This window comes from Lampetra fluviatilis, chromosome 6 (assembly GCF_964198595.1).
Source record: "Lampetra fluviatilis chromosome 6, kcLamFluv1.1, whole genome shotgun sequence".
In the NCBI taxonomy this organism is placed as follows: domain Eukaryota; kingdom Metazoa; phylum Chordata; class Hyperoartia; order Petromyzontiformes; family Petromyzontidae; genus Lampetra; species Lampetra fluviatilis.
This window is the reverse complement of record NC_136280.1, coordinates 9,849,553-9,862,874: the sequence shown is the minus strand read 5'-3', so window position 1 is coordinate 9,862,874 and position 13,322 is coordinate 9,849,553. Positions and strand designations below refer to the sequence as shown.

The 13,322-nt window shown below is 44.2% G+C and overlaps 1 protein-coding gene across 3 annotated transcripts in view; it reads right to left on the bottom strand.

Annotated features, from left to right (window-relative positions):
• The window catches only part of LOC144933141 (huntingtin-interacting protein 1-like), a 124,627-nt gene extending 112,888 nt beyond the window's left edge, over positions 1 to 11,739 (bottom strand). For all 3 annotated transcript variants that reach the window (XM_078857730.1, XM_078857727.1, XM_078857728.1), the window contains exon 1: positions 11,433 to 11,739. In XM_078857730.1, coding sequence (XP_078713856.1) covers positions 11,433 to 11,540 — 108 coding nt within the window. In that variant the 5' untranslated portion in view covers positions 11,541 to 11,739. The remainder of the gene's footprint in view (positions 1 to 11,432) is intronic.
• Between the last annotated feature and the right edge of the window lie 1,583 nt (positions 11,740 to 13,322).

Here is a 13,322-nt window from a genome sequence, read left to right as displayed (position 1 = left end):
TTAAGGCATCACTTTCCACAGACTAGGCAGCATTATACGATGCCAAGACGGGATTCGGAAATAAATCATGGTGCAAAGCTCCAAGAAACCCACACCCCTAGTCATGTTGAAATTATATTTGAGATTAAATAACTTGAGAAAAAAACATCACTTCCCCTAAATGCAGGATAATTTTGGGTCGCCATGGCCATATTCATTTTGGCAATAACATTTTGAAGCTGCTTCAACATTGGCATCTGCGAGACATTTTTCACGTTGTACAAATGACGTAATTTTACATGCTATGTTGATTTTACGTATTTAACTTACTAAGTGCACTGCTCTGGTGATAGCAGCTGCTTATATATAAGACCAAAGCAAGAATAGCAATTAACTTGCTACCTATACCAAAATATAATGTTTCATCACTTCATCCATTTCGGTCGTTTTATTTCAGTGAATAAATGGTCTGACCCTCAAGTACAGAATCTTACACATTCAAAACTGATGCAACCGATCCCACATGCATCTAAATTCCACGTAGATACAGGGTGAAGCCAGTTGTTGTGCTGTTTGTGTAAAACAATACCACAAAAAACTACTACACGTGCCAATAGGCAAGTTCAATTTGAGCGAGGCATGTCTATTTTTCAGCACGCATTACTTATTGAACACAGTATGCTGTTGCGGCTTCAAAAAACATAGCATAAATGAGCTGTCACCTAAGATTGGAGCACAACACATGCCACGTGTTATGTGGGGAGGGCAAAGGTTTAAAATTATCACTGAAGTGTCCACAATCTGACAAAGGTGCTCCGGTAAATCCTGCAAGCATTTTAAATAATTCATTGTAACTGTGGTGATCTAACCGATGTAAACACTCTGAGAGCTTTATTCGTTTTGCACTTCCACCTTACTCGAGATTGTCTTTGCTGAAATGCTGGCAGAACCCTCTTCAGGGATGCTCCCTATTATTGCTTGTTTTTTTACCACGGTTCCTGAGAACAGGAACCAAAGGCCCAATAGGCCAGGCCACCAGCAACGACGAGTACTAATGAAGTTGTAATACATTTTAATCCATATGGTAACCGAGAATGGTATAAAATACCTTTCTAAACTCATTGATTGTAAACAATGTGGTTTCCAAGAGTAACCAGCGAGAACAAAAAATGTACTTCACGCATGCAGAGCGTCCGTTCATTGTTTGTTAATTCGCTTGCAGATAATAGATTGTTAGGATACCTCACAAAATGGACAAATGGCTAAAATATTGATGTTCATTATTCATATATTTATTTCTCAGAACCATGTCGGGTCAGGCAAGGGGGTACTCGGTTGAAACAAAATTCAACAAGGGGTAGAGTAGCCAAAAAAGGTTGAGAATCACTGGTGCAGATTGCCAGTCTCTAACTGCTACCCACTCTGTCTCTCTGCCCAAACATCCCCTATTATGTATACACTTTTCCCTTTAAGGCAGTGATGTTGACAAAGTGTTGAGTTTTTGTCACGTGCTTGCGCACCGCTGCAAATCCAGTATCACCAAAGAAGTTGTTTGATTTTAAACGTAAGGTCTACTTCACACAAGGAAGAAAAATCGTGCATAAAGCAGTCCCTCCAGAAAAACGCGATTATGCGATCGCAAGATTCCACGCAAAATCAGCCAAAGTCCGCATATTTATGCGGGGGGCGCGTTTTTTCAAATACGCCGCACTTTCGCCGCATAAATTGCAGATTTCCGCGCGCAAAATATGCGGGCTTGCATGATTTCATAATCCCCGCATTTTCGTTGCAAAAAGTCACATATATCTTAGCAGAAAGTTGAAAAATGTTGCGTTTACTTCACACAAGCGCAGCTATTTCCCCTGTTGCCATGGGAACGTTATGAAGTGACGTCACTCATTACGCGACATCATTGAAAAGCTGCAAACCCCGCGATGCCAATGAAACCATGATGAAGAGTTTATGCAACTTTACAGTTGTAAGATTGCACTTTTTTGTTAGTAGTATGTAAATTTACATTACTGTAAGACTGTACTGTTACTGTATTGCTTACGTTACTGTGCATTGAAAACACTTATTTTAACAGAAGATGTCTGTTTTGTATAGCTACCTCTGTAAAACAGGAAGCACACATTTTATTTTTTAATATTTTATTTATTCATTTTTACAGAAGTTGTAGCATATTCATTTTGTAAAGCTACAAAACTTCTTCGACTCAATGTTTTGTAAGTTTGAGCCATCTGTTTGTTAAGGTCTGAAATAAAACAAGATGAGAACTTAAATATTCCCAGCACTTTCTGTGATGTAGTATGCTTGCTTATCATAGGAAGTAATAAGAAATGACTCTTTACATTAAAGTAGTAGCCTAGTGAATAGGGTGTTGGGGGAATCACTTTTTTTTCTCTTTTTCATCAAACCGCAGTTTTTGCAAGTTCCCGCAATTTTTGCAAGTTCCCGCAATTTTTGCAAGTTCCCGCAATTTAATCGCATAAAATTGCATAAATATCCCGCATATTCCATCGCATTTTTTAAGAAAACGTGCCGCATAATCAACGATTTTTGCCCGCAACAATCACCAAAAAACTCCGCGTTTTTCTGGAGGGACTGATAAAGATGGATTCTGCAGCTCTCTTCAACATGCGTGTCCTCAGTATTTTTCAGAAGCAATAATAATACAACCTTTGAAGCTACAAAACATTACTTGACAAGGAGCATGGCACGCAGCATCACAGGATGACCTCACACGTAATGGTATCATCGGGAGGGTAGACAAGGTATTGAGGTGAGATGACATTGCCTCGGCCATCAAGGATAATCTTGCTCATGCTGATCTTATTCACCACACTTTGATTGAAAACATTTGGCTGGTTTTATATACAGGGCAAATGCCCAATAGCAACAAAACTCTATTCTATATTTATTCTATTATACAGTAAAACATCATTAAGCCGGCCCCCCGGCTAGCCAGATTTGATATTTACAGTTGTCCCAACAGGTGGGCTAAATAATAAAATAATCAGCACATCATCCGACAGGTCTTGGTAGCCCCCTAGAGCATGTGCAATACTTACGTTAGCGTTTGGGGGGGGGGGGGTTGATTATGGAGAGGGGGGGGACGATGGGGGATGGAGGGGTTATGTACATCGGAACGACCAACGTACCCAACCTTCCAGTGGATATCACTACAGGTAGTCCCCGAGTTACGATGGTCCCACTTACGATATTTCGATCTTACGATGGCGATAGCGATACGACAAAATTTCCATCAAGAACCTAACATCGTTCACGTATGCAGAAGACGGACAGAATCTTGGCGAGTACAGTACAATGATACATTACGATATGTTCCATGCATGTATGATACGTAGCTTTAGCGATTTCATTTTAGGGTTACCATGATACGATATGTTCAATGCATGTTAAACGTTTTTATAGCAGATAGGATTGTTTCCTGAAAAAACTTTCTATTAAATAGCAGTTCATATAGGTAGGGGAAGAATTTACCTTGGTTTTTTTACTATACATTTTACCGTGCAATACAGTATTGTAATTAATAAATACATACAGCATATAGTTTATACAGTACGGTACTGTAAATTGCTGTTTTGCTAAATTATCACCATTCTTTAAGACTCCTGGGTAGGCTAGGCCATCTTCGACTTACGATATTTTCAACTTACGATGGGGTCGTCGTAACGCATCTCCATTGTGAGTAGAGGACTACCTGTATTATACGTTACTGTAGAATGTGCACAATGTGAATCATATTTCAGTTGTGAGGGTGCTGGGGTGATAGGGGTGGGCGATGGCAGGTAGGGGATGGGGGGACGGACACACTGAATCCGACAATACTAGGGGCAGTGACGTGGCCTGGTTGTAGCGCGTTCACCACTTGATACAGATTTTCACGGTGTGAGTCCAGTGGCTGCCGTAATTATCACTGAAGGTGTATTCATGATAACACAGTAAGTGCCATCTGCTTCATGGTGAACGTTAAAGATTCCCTGATTTCATTCACAAGAGCAGGCCAATTGTGGTGCCAGCGTCAGGTTCCAAATTGTCCAAATGACCAAATTAACAAATTTGCTAGACTAACAAACTCTCAACTAAAAATGAACATTTCTCCAACACATCGGTGTGCTGTACTAGTGACGAATTGGCATGTTCTGTTTACGTGACAACCCTTACTAGTTGGCTGTGTCAGGTGGTGGCGGGTTTTGACAACACATTTATATATTTACGCGATCTAACCCAAAACCTCTATTATGGATGATATTGGTCGCGAAAGCCTACGTGTTAAAATGTATTTATAATGTACGTAGAATGTATTTCAATTTACACTCAAGGCACTTGTTTGCCCAAAGCCTGTTGCAGTATGCTCCTAGGCTGTCCAACATAGGGCAAACCCATTTAACGCCATACACACACGTAAACCTGTGTCAGAAGGCCAACACCAACAGTTATCAATGCTTTGCGTAACACACAGCGGTGCTTGGCAAGGCTTTCGGTGAGCCAGACTAGCTAGCACCCGCTCCCCTACACACCAACCCACGCCCTTCCTTCCTTCCTGCCCTTCCCCGGCACGCAAAACCTTCGCCAGGCTCGACAGCTCTGTCTCTATATTCTTGGTTATTTCGGTAAAGTCACGTAGAAGGGAAAAAACAATAAAATAATACATTCTATTGTTTTAAAATAATACATTTTATTGTTTTATTTTTATTATTTGTTTTTTCCCTCCTACTTGACTTTACCGAAAGAACAAAGAATATGAATCCCTGCAGTCACGAAAGCTTTAAATCGAAAGTTCTGTCTCTGTCCAACTAAATGCAGGGGGGGGACTGCCAGCGATGCAGCAACTGACGCACACAATAATTAACATTTTCACTGTGCTACAAAAAGCAATCAACAAAGTACATTTTTACGACGGCACATCTCGGCTTTTTGGTGATATTTTGTATAGGTAAGGTGCAGCTTTTTTGTAAGCGGAGGCATGCAAATTGTGGATGGTTCTACAGTGTTCTCATCTAGGCTGCTGCACTCTTACCAACTCCCATGTATCCTTCGGTGTAGTCAGGTTACATGCATATTGGTAAGTGCCCAGGATTAAACAGTATTTTTCACATCACGAATCATTTTTATTGGAACAAAAAAACACATCCAACGAATACAAAGAGAACACTTTCAGAACCTATTAAAAAAAACATTCAACACAATAACAAGTATAAAATAGGTGATGTTTCAGGCAATGGCACTTCTTCATCGCAAACAAATAAGAGGCCATGTGCTAGGCAGACGGACCATTGCCCAAAATAACACATTCCTGCGGAGGGAGCTGGTAGGAACGTTGGGTTGCTCGGTCAATGGCCAGGGTCAACGGCGGCGTGGTGTATTCCGCAAATATGCCCGACTGTGAGGGCGGGCACAAGCCGGCGTGAGTAGGTTAAACGTTGAGTTTTATAAGGCACCACGGGGTGACCAGCCCCTCCCCACCCAGCCCCACCCCTCCCACCCCCCACCTCCCCACCCAGCCCCTCCACACCCCACCCCTCCCATTTTTGGATGCACGACGGACGGACACAATAATCCCCTGTGGGCTGGTGGAACCGGTGGTTCCTACCAGTATGACATATATAGTTCCCTGAGAATGATAGTTTAAGGGCCCTTCGTAAATTTAAATTTGTATTATTATTAGTATAAATATGATTTCTATTTCGCTAATGTTATTGACGAATGTGTCCAGTACCGATGGTATGTGGCTGGCACCACACCTTTCTGCCTTCGTCTCCTCGATGCCTATGTTCACATTCCACCAGATACACATTTACAGCTGAGGCAACCTAGGGGAGTTCCAGGTTCCCAGCAATGTGGGCTAACCAATGCGCCATTGCTGCCCACAAAACACAAACACACACATAAATAAAGAATACACCGAGGATTACATGCTGGTAAATTTTTCAAGTGCCTACAATTACAAAGCTGCCTGATGCTCCAATTAAAAGACAATGGGAGGTGCTACGGTGTGTTTTCCCCCCACAAGCTCAGTCCTGAAAGAAATACAAACAGGAAGATGCAATCTATACTGTACATGTGCACACGAATTCAAACACATCCCCTGTACTTGCTCTACATTCCTGTAAATCGGTTGACATCGTCGTATCCCCTAATTTGTATGTGTGCACGTCCTAATGATGCCTAACAAATTCACCTTATGGCGGGACCCCGGGGTCCCATAAGCCCCCGGCTCTCGCATAAACATGAAATTATAATGTAAACAAAACTTTTCTCTTTTTCACCGATGGGTTTCAAGGATAGTGGCAAGTCTTGTCTTGTTAAACTATGCCTTTAAAACTGAAAACTACTTACCTGCAGTACCTCTTTTTAAATACACTATCAAAAAATGTATTTACACCCCTCTGTCGATCATCGTGTTTCTCAGTGTGGATTTGTGAACACACTTTGTAAACAGTACATAAAATAGTACGCGTTTTCAATGCGCTGTTCATATTGTAACAGGCGTTTATACCAATGTTACTCTACAGAGTAGTCGGTCGCCACTCCTCTTATCCGCATTGATACGAGCGGTATGTGGGGACTATGGCTTAACCACAAAAAATACCTATCTGCACAGATGCATACGGACAAGAGAAGTCTTATCAAACGGGAGGAATTAACAGTACAACGCATCTCATCTGTTAAATATCTGCAGGTAATAGGATTGTCATCGATTGATCCTGGCTGCAGATAATAATGAAGAGAGCAGTTTCACTGTGTTATGCATACCGTTATGACAAATAAAGGACTTAAGTCGTGTAGGAAGTTTTAGCAGCTTTGGATAAGACTTATGATCCTGCCCATACCCGAGCATAAAGTGCATTCGCTTGTTCAGCTCTTGTGCACATTCGTCCTCGCTGCGCTTGGACGACATGACAACAGAATGATCCGCGCCAGGTGGGTCGCGGCGTTTATGTGTGCGGTGGGACAAGTCGCCAAAATAAATTAATTACGATATTTTTTTTTGACCCAGGGGTCCCGCCATAAGATTCAAATGCCAAATTCACCACTGTCGATCTGCAAAGGCTTGGCGCCCCATTTCACCCCTGAGAGTCTGCACTGTAGGTGAGATGCTGCCTGTCAGCTACACGGGCAGGGACTTTATGAGATAGGATAGATATGGCATTATTGTACCACAATACCACATCTTAATTAATTTTACATTTATTTATTTCCATAATCAGTACCTTAGCCAGTTTTTTGTTGCTATTACCCCTCCTCTATAATGAGATATTGGCTGTTCTCATTTGACAGATTAATTATCTACCATGCTGCAAGGTATTGAGAAACAATTAGCAAATAACCTATCTGTACAGAACACGAATACAGTACCTGAATAAATAAACTAGTGACAATGACGGGAGGAATGCAAGTACAGACATCCAGCCAACTAGCCAATGGCTTTGACAAAGAAAACGTTCCTTACTCTTTGGTTCTTTTGGTAAAGTGACGTAGGTAGAAAAATAATAGATCACGACGTTTCGATCACAACACATGCAATCGTCATCAGGTGGGACAACCACAGCAAAAAAAAGTGCTTAAGTAGTAGCCTGCTGAAGTAGTAGTTTTTTCTTGCTGTGGTTGTCCCACCTGATGACGATTGCTTGCGTTGCGATCGAAACGTCGTGATCTATTATTTTTCTACCAACGTGACTTTACCGAAAGAACCAAAAAGTATGGATTCCTGCAGTCACGAAAGCTTCAAATCTAGATTAAAACGTTCCTTGTACCAAAGGAAACTTTCCCAACCACATCCCAGGTGACTGTTCGGCGATTCTTTGTATAATTAGATGTGGCTGCATGCAAAACAACAACAGTTCTCCGTGTCACATGCTATTTGCTCATTTTGATTGCATGAGAGCAGGTGCCGCATATTTTCACCATGATTGTCTGTAACCGAAGCCTAGTCATTTAAAATACATTATTGTTCCAGTTCAACTCACAGCCTTCAGCAAGAGCAGTTTGATTTGCAATACACACTCCAAGCATATACTGTAATGTGAAAAATGCTGAGTCGAGAGAAGAGGGAAAAAAATAGTTTTGGGAAGTTATCTTCAAAGGCATTATAGTAATCACTTGAACTGCCACGCACAGAAATTGTAACCTTTATGCAGCTATAATATACATCCACATTTATAGACATTAACATTACATTCTGTACAAATGAACAGTGGTTCATATATTGGAGAAGTCGCACAAAAGCGATATAGCAGTATTTAAGGCACATCTAAGAGTATTTTTAAGGCACATGTAAGGGTGCAACAAATGAATGCTTGGAATTAAAATGTGGCCACTTTTCTGTATTTGGATCCAGCCAAATAGCAAATATAAAAGAGCAGAACCGTCTTTTTTTATAATTAACTATTGTTATCATTTTACTCTAAGTAGCTTTGTTAGGTAGAGTAGCTTATTAAATTGTCATGACCGTGTGAAATAATGTAATTAGGTTGAATATCTTGCACTGCATGTATCTGTTGTGCTCACATGACAAAAGTCACTTGCTTTTTTTCTCCATACATCTCTCCTATCTCCTTTATCTTTGTGAAGTGACTGTGTTGAATTCATCTCTCTATTATCTGTTATCTCACCTGAATAAATATTTAAATTATTGAACTTGCATTTTGGCTTTTACTTTTACTACTGTTACTATGCGATCTAACCAAAAAAAACGTTATTATGGTTTAATTCGGCTGCATCTCTCATCATCTCTCATTTACAGCTTGCCTGAATACATCTCGTTACATCATCTTTTTTTACTTGTCCGAATTAATCTCTCCCCAATCAGACCTATTGTAGTGCATCTATAAATTAATCATGCTGTATATTTACAGCCTGGTATGTGTATTCCTGTCACAAAGCATGTGTACTTGTCTTGAAGTTGGTAAATAAGGGCATCATTGATGAGCTTCATACCCACATTCTTATATGCCTGGGCTATTGCTCTCTCATAGGTGAACCACATTCCATGACAAACAAGTCTGTGCATGAAATGGAAAATTCAGACCTCAGCAACATACTCCATTATTCTTCTTTCATGTGGCATGTTGCAGATATAAACAGATTTTTTTTTGCAACAAAAAAGTTATAAATTTAAGTCTGTGTTCTAAAGCCATGTGATGGTTGTAAGATATCCCATCACATGAGATAAACAAATGCTACCACTTTCACGTGTGTATCATGGCACATTTTATCAATTTAAAACCTTTTTTTAAGCACCGGCGAAAATTCCAACAAATAAAAAAAAATCAGCTGGCATAAGTTTAACACTTTGGCACATGTGAAAACGAAAAGCCATGATGTTTTTTTATAAGACCAGCCAAGAAGCTGATACCAAAAATATCCATGAAAGGGTTATCGCGCCAGAGCAATCTCACAAGGAGCCTCACATGCAGACTTCCCAATCAACCTCTGCATCCCTCCAATCCCTATGAAGGCTGAATCTTGTGAAGTACAAGCCAGCTCAATGCAGAGCCACATGCACAAAGCACTAAGGTCCTCTTAACGAGGGCCACATTAAATAAAATAGATATACTGTACTGTATGTAGTATTTATTGTCATCAAATTGATGATGAAAATACTGTTGCTTTTGAAAGTACACTAACACACAATAAAATGAATTAACCAATCGTTTTGCTTCCGCTTACACTTACTCACCCATTCATCCTCTCTCTCTCCCAGCCAGGCATGAAATCTCCCACTGACTCACTCAGACATTCACTTTACCCACTACCTCACTTGAACACTCTCCTATTCAGACCCTCATTCACTCACTCACCAAGTCACTTTTGCCCACCTCATCCACCACATTCATACACTCATGTCCCACTCACTTACACACTCATTATATACACTCACCACGCAACTTATCTACCCAGATACTCAACCACTCCTTTATAAATTCACTTGGACATTTCAAAAGTCACAACGCTGCCGAAAACTCACCCACTCATTCAACAACTCACATCCCTAATCACCCATCCATTTCAATACGTAGTACACGCGATTAAAATTTCTCACCCAGCCACTCACACGTTGAGCGATTTATCCAGCCACTCTTCCTGCCACTCTTTCACTGAAGCAGCCATTCAGCCAGGCACTCACAAGTCACTCACTAACTCATCCACTCAACCTTCACTCACCCTGTCACTCAATGATCCATTCACATAGCCAGTTACCCCGTCAATCCACATACTAATGCAGCAATGCATGTATCCTGTCAACCAACCAGTTACTTATTGCCCCATGCACTCGGCCATTTATCCACGGAGCTGTACTAACCATAACCCACAGCCACTTATAGCACATTATCTGGCTCACTGAACCTGCCTTTAGCAACACCACTCACAAATCCAAGCTCTGATCGAGCCAATCACTGACCCACTCATTCACTGACTCACCCAGCCACTGGCTTAGTCACTTTATCGACTATTTTTTTCACTCCGACTACCTCACCCAGTTACCCAACCACACATCCACCCAGCCATTCTCTCGCCAACTTTATCATTCCCTCGCCTACTTACTCACCCTCTCATCCACTCCTACACCCCACTACTCCTTCACACACACACCCATCATCGACTTCCTCTTCGATTGACCCACACACTCACTTAAGTCATCGATTCACAAACACAGGTGTCGGCAAACTGCGGCTCTGAAAGCACTGTTTAGTGACATTATTTATTAAGGTCCACGGTTCCGTATTCACGCGCATTGTGGCTCTTGAAATATTGCGTTTTACAGATAAAAAAAAATGTCTCTTCCTGTTATTTTGGTTTCCCATCCTCTGCACTTACACAACCCATCACCTACTTAATCATCCACCCTCTCACCTACAGACCCAGGCACTCATTAAAACTTGGTGAAACTACCAACACACCCAGGGCACTCACCCCATCCATAGCCACCCAACAACAAAAAGGCGCCGTTCGCCACTAGGTGGCGGTGGCGTCAATACGGTGCCTGTGCCAGGCTAGGTGCACTTTGAGGCCACGTGAAGTGCCGAAGGGTCGCTGACAGGTCACGGGACAGACCCAAGTGCCATGGGTTGGCTGAGATGACTGGCAGATTGCACCGGCTGTACCCCCTTGCTGTGCCAACTTGCTGTATTTTATCTGCCTGACGCTCCGCTCGTTGTTGTGAGCGTCGCTGCTCTGTCCTCAGTTGCTGAAGGGCGACTGCCTCCAACGTCCTTCACGAGCCTCCTCCTCCACAGAGGCCGATCTTGACACCTCTGGTACCAGTCATCGGCAAGTCCACTCAGCTCCACATCCTCCCGTACCGCATCGGTCCATCACTTCTCCTTAACCTAGCCACGCACTTCACCCAGCCACTCACCCACAGACTCACTCCATAGCTCGCTCGCTCAACCACTCAGCAAAGATCGTACACCCCACGTCCCCACCTGCGATCTCTCGAATCCGTCGGGGTCCCCTCCGCCCGTCGCCCGTCTGCTGAGCACCCGGGGCAGCTGCGTGGGCACCTGGCGGATGGAGCTCGGCATCTTGTCCATGGCACCCGCGCTTTTGCTCTTGACGGGTACCACTTTAAAAACACATCAAGCAACAAGGGCAAACGGGCAACGGCAAATGACTACGGGGACAGTGAGTTCGTCGAGAGGCGAGAGCGACGTCAACACCGCCGCTGCCGCTGCCGCCGCTGCCGCCGGGCGTGAGGCGACTCGCTGCGGCCGCGTCTAGCCGCTCCGTGCGGTCCCGTTACTTGGAGCGGGGAACTTAAGGGCGCCGCGGTGCACGCCGGGAGCATGGGGCACCCCCCCCCACCGCTCTTTCCCCCCCGCCGCACCCCCCGCCCAACCGCCCCGCACCCCCCGCCCTACCCCCCCACACTCCTACCTATTCCCCCCCACACCCCCCGCCCTTTCACCCCCGCACCCCCGACGCTCTATCCCCCCCAGAGCCCCACCTTATCGCCCCACACTCCCACCTACCCCCCCACACACCCCGCCTTACCCCCCCCACATCCCCCCCTCGCTCCCACCTATCCCCCCCCCCACAACCTTCGCCATCCCCCCCCACACCCCCCTTCCCCGCTCCCCCCAATCTTTTCGAGACCCGCCCCCCAGCCCTGCCCTATTAAACTAACCCCGCCCCGCGTCTATCTAGCCCCGCCCCGCGTCTGTCTAGCCCCGCCCCGCGTCTGTCTAGCCCCGCCCATGTCGATATATTAGTTTTAGTGATTTTTGTAATTTCGATTTAAAGCTTTCGTGACTGCAGGGATTCATCTTCTTGGTTCTTTCTGTAAAGTCACGTAGAAGGGAAATAATAAAATAATACAAATAAAACATAATACCTTTCCTATAACTTTGCACTCGGCCCGTGCTTTTTGTATTGTGTGCTGTTGTAACCTCCCCACCCCCACTCCTCTAATGGACATTTGTGAAAAGTGCTTGATAGCTCTTCGGATTGCTCCATCTTCAATATTCTGATAAGTGGGTCGCGTGCTGGGAGAAGACGGTGGGGGGCGCAGAGGGGGTTGGTGGGGGGCAAGCGGCAAGATGCAGAATGAACGCGCTTCTTGGGACTGGGGGCTCCTGTTGCAGCAGCTGCGGAGGGTGAAGGCAGTTCGCTCGCCCCAGCCGCCAGCATGGCATTGAGTGGCACCGCGTGGCGAGCATACCACGTGAGAAGAGGTTTCACCTCCGAGATTTTGAGACGTTCTCAAATACGATGACACTCCTGTTTCGGAAGGGGTGTTTAGAGAAAAAAAAGACTTGCAACATTAATGTTAAGCTCAGCATTCCGGTTTGGTTTATTTATTGTGGCGGTCAGGAGTTTTTTTCCCCCCTTGCCAAATTTTTGTTAATCCATATCGTTATCCATGATCTATCCACTGCAGGATGAAGGCCCTCCCCATGTCACGGTCTCGAGATACCACGATACATTTCGCTCCTACACAGAAGCTGACCTCATTGCTCCATCGCAATAAGGTCATCCTCTCAGACACGTTTCCCTCCACTGGCTGCCATTCCATTACCAGTCTTGACCATCAGCCATAATGCCTTCCATCAGTATTTGTTATGCCCAAGCTCACTTTTACTGGTAGGAACCTCCTGGTTCCACCAGCCTCCACAGGGGATTATTGTGTCCGTCCGTCGTGCATCCAAAAATGGGAGGGGTGGGGCTGGGTGGAAAGGGGCTGGTCACCCCGTGGTGCCCTTATAAAACTCAACGTTTAACCTACTCACGCCGGCTTGTGCCCGCCCTCACAGTCGGGCATATTTGCGGAATACACCACGCCGCCGTTGACCCTGGCCATTGACCGAGCAACCCAA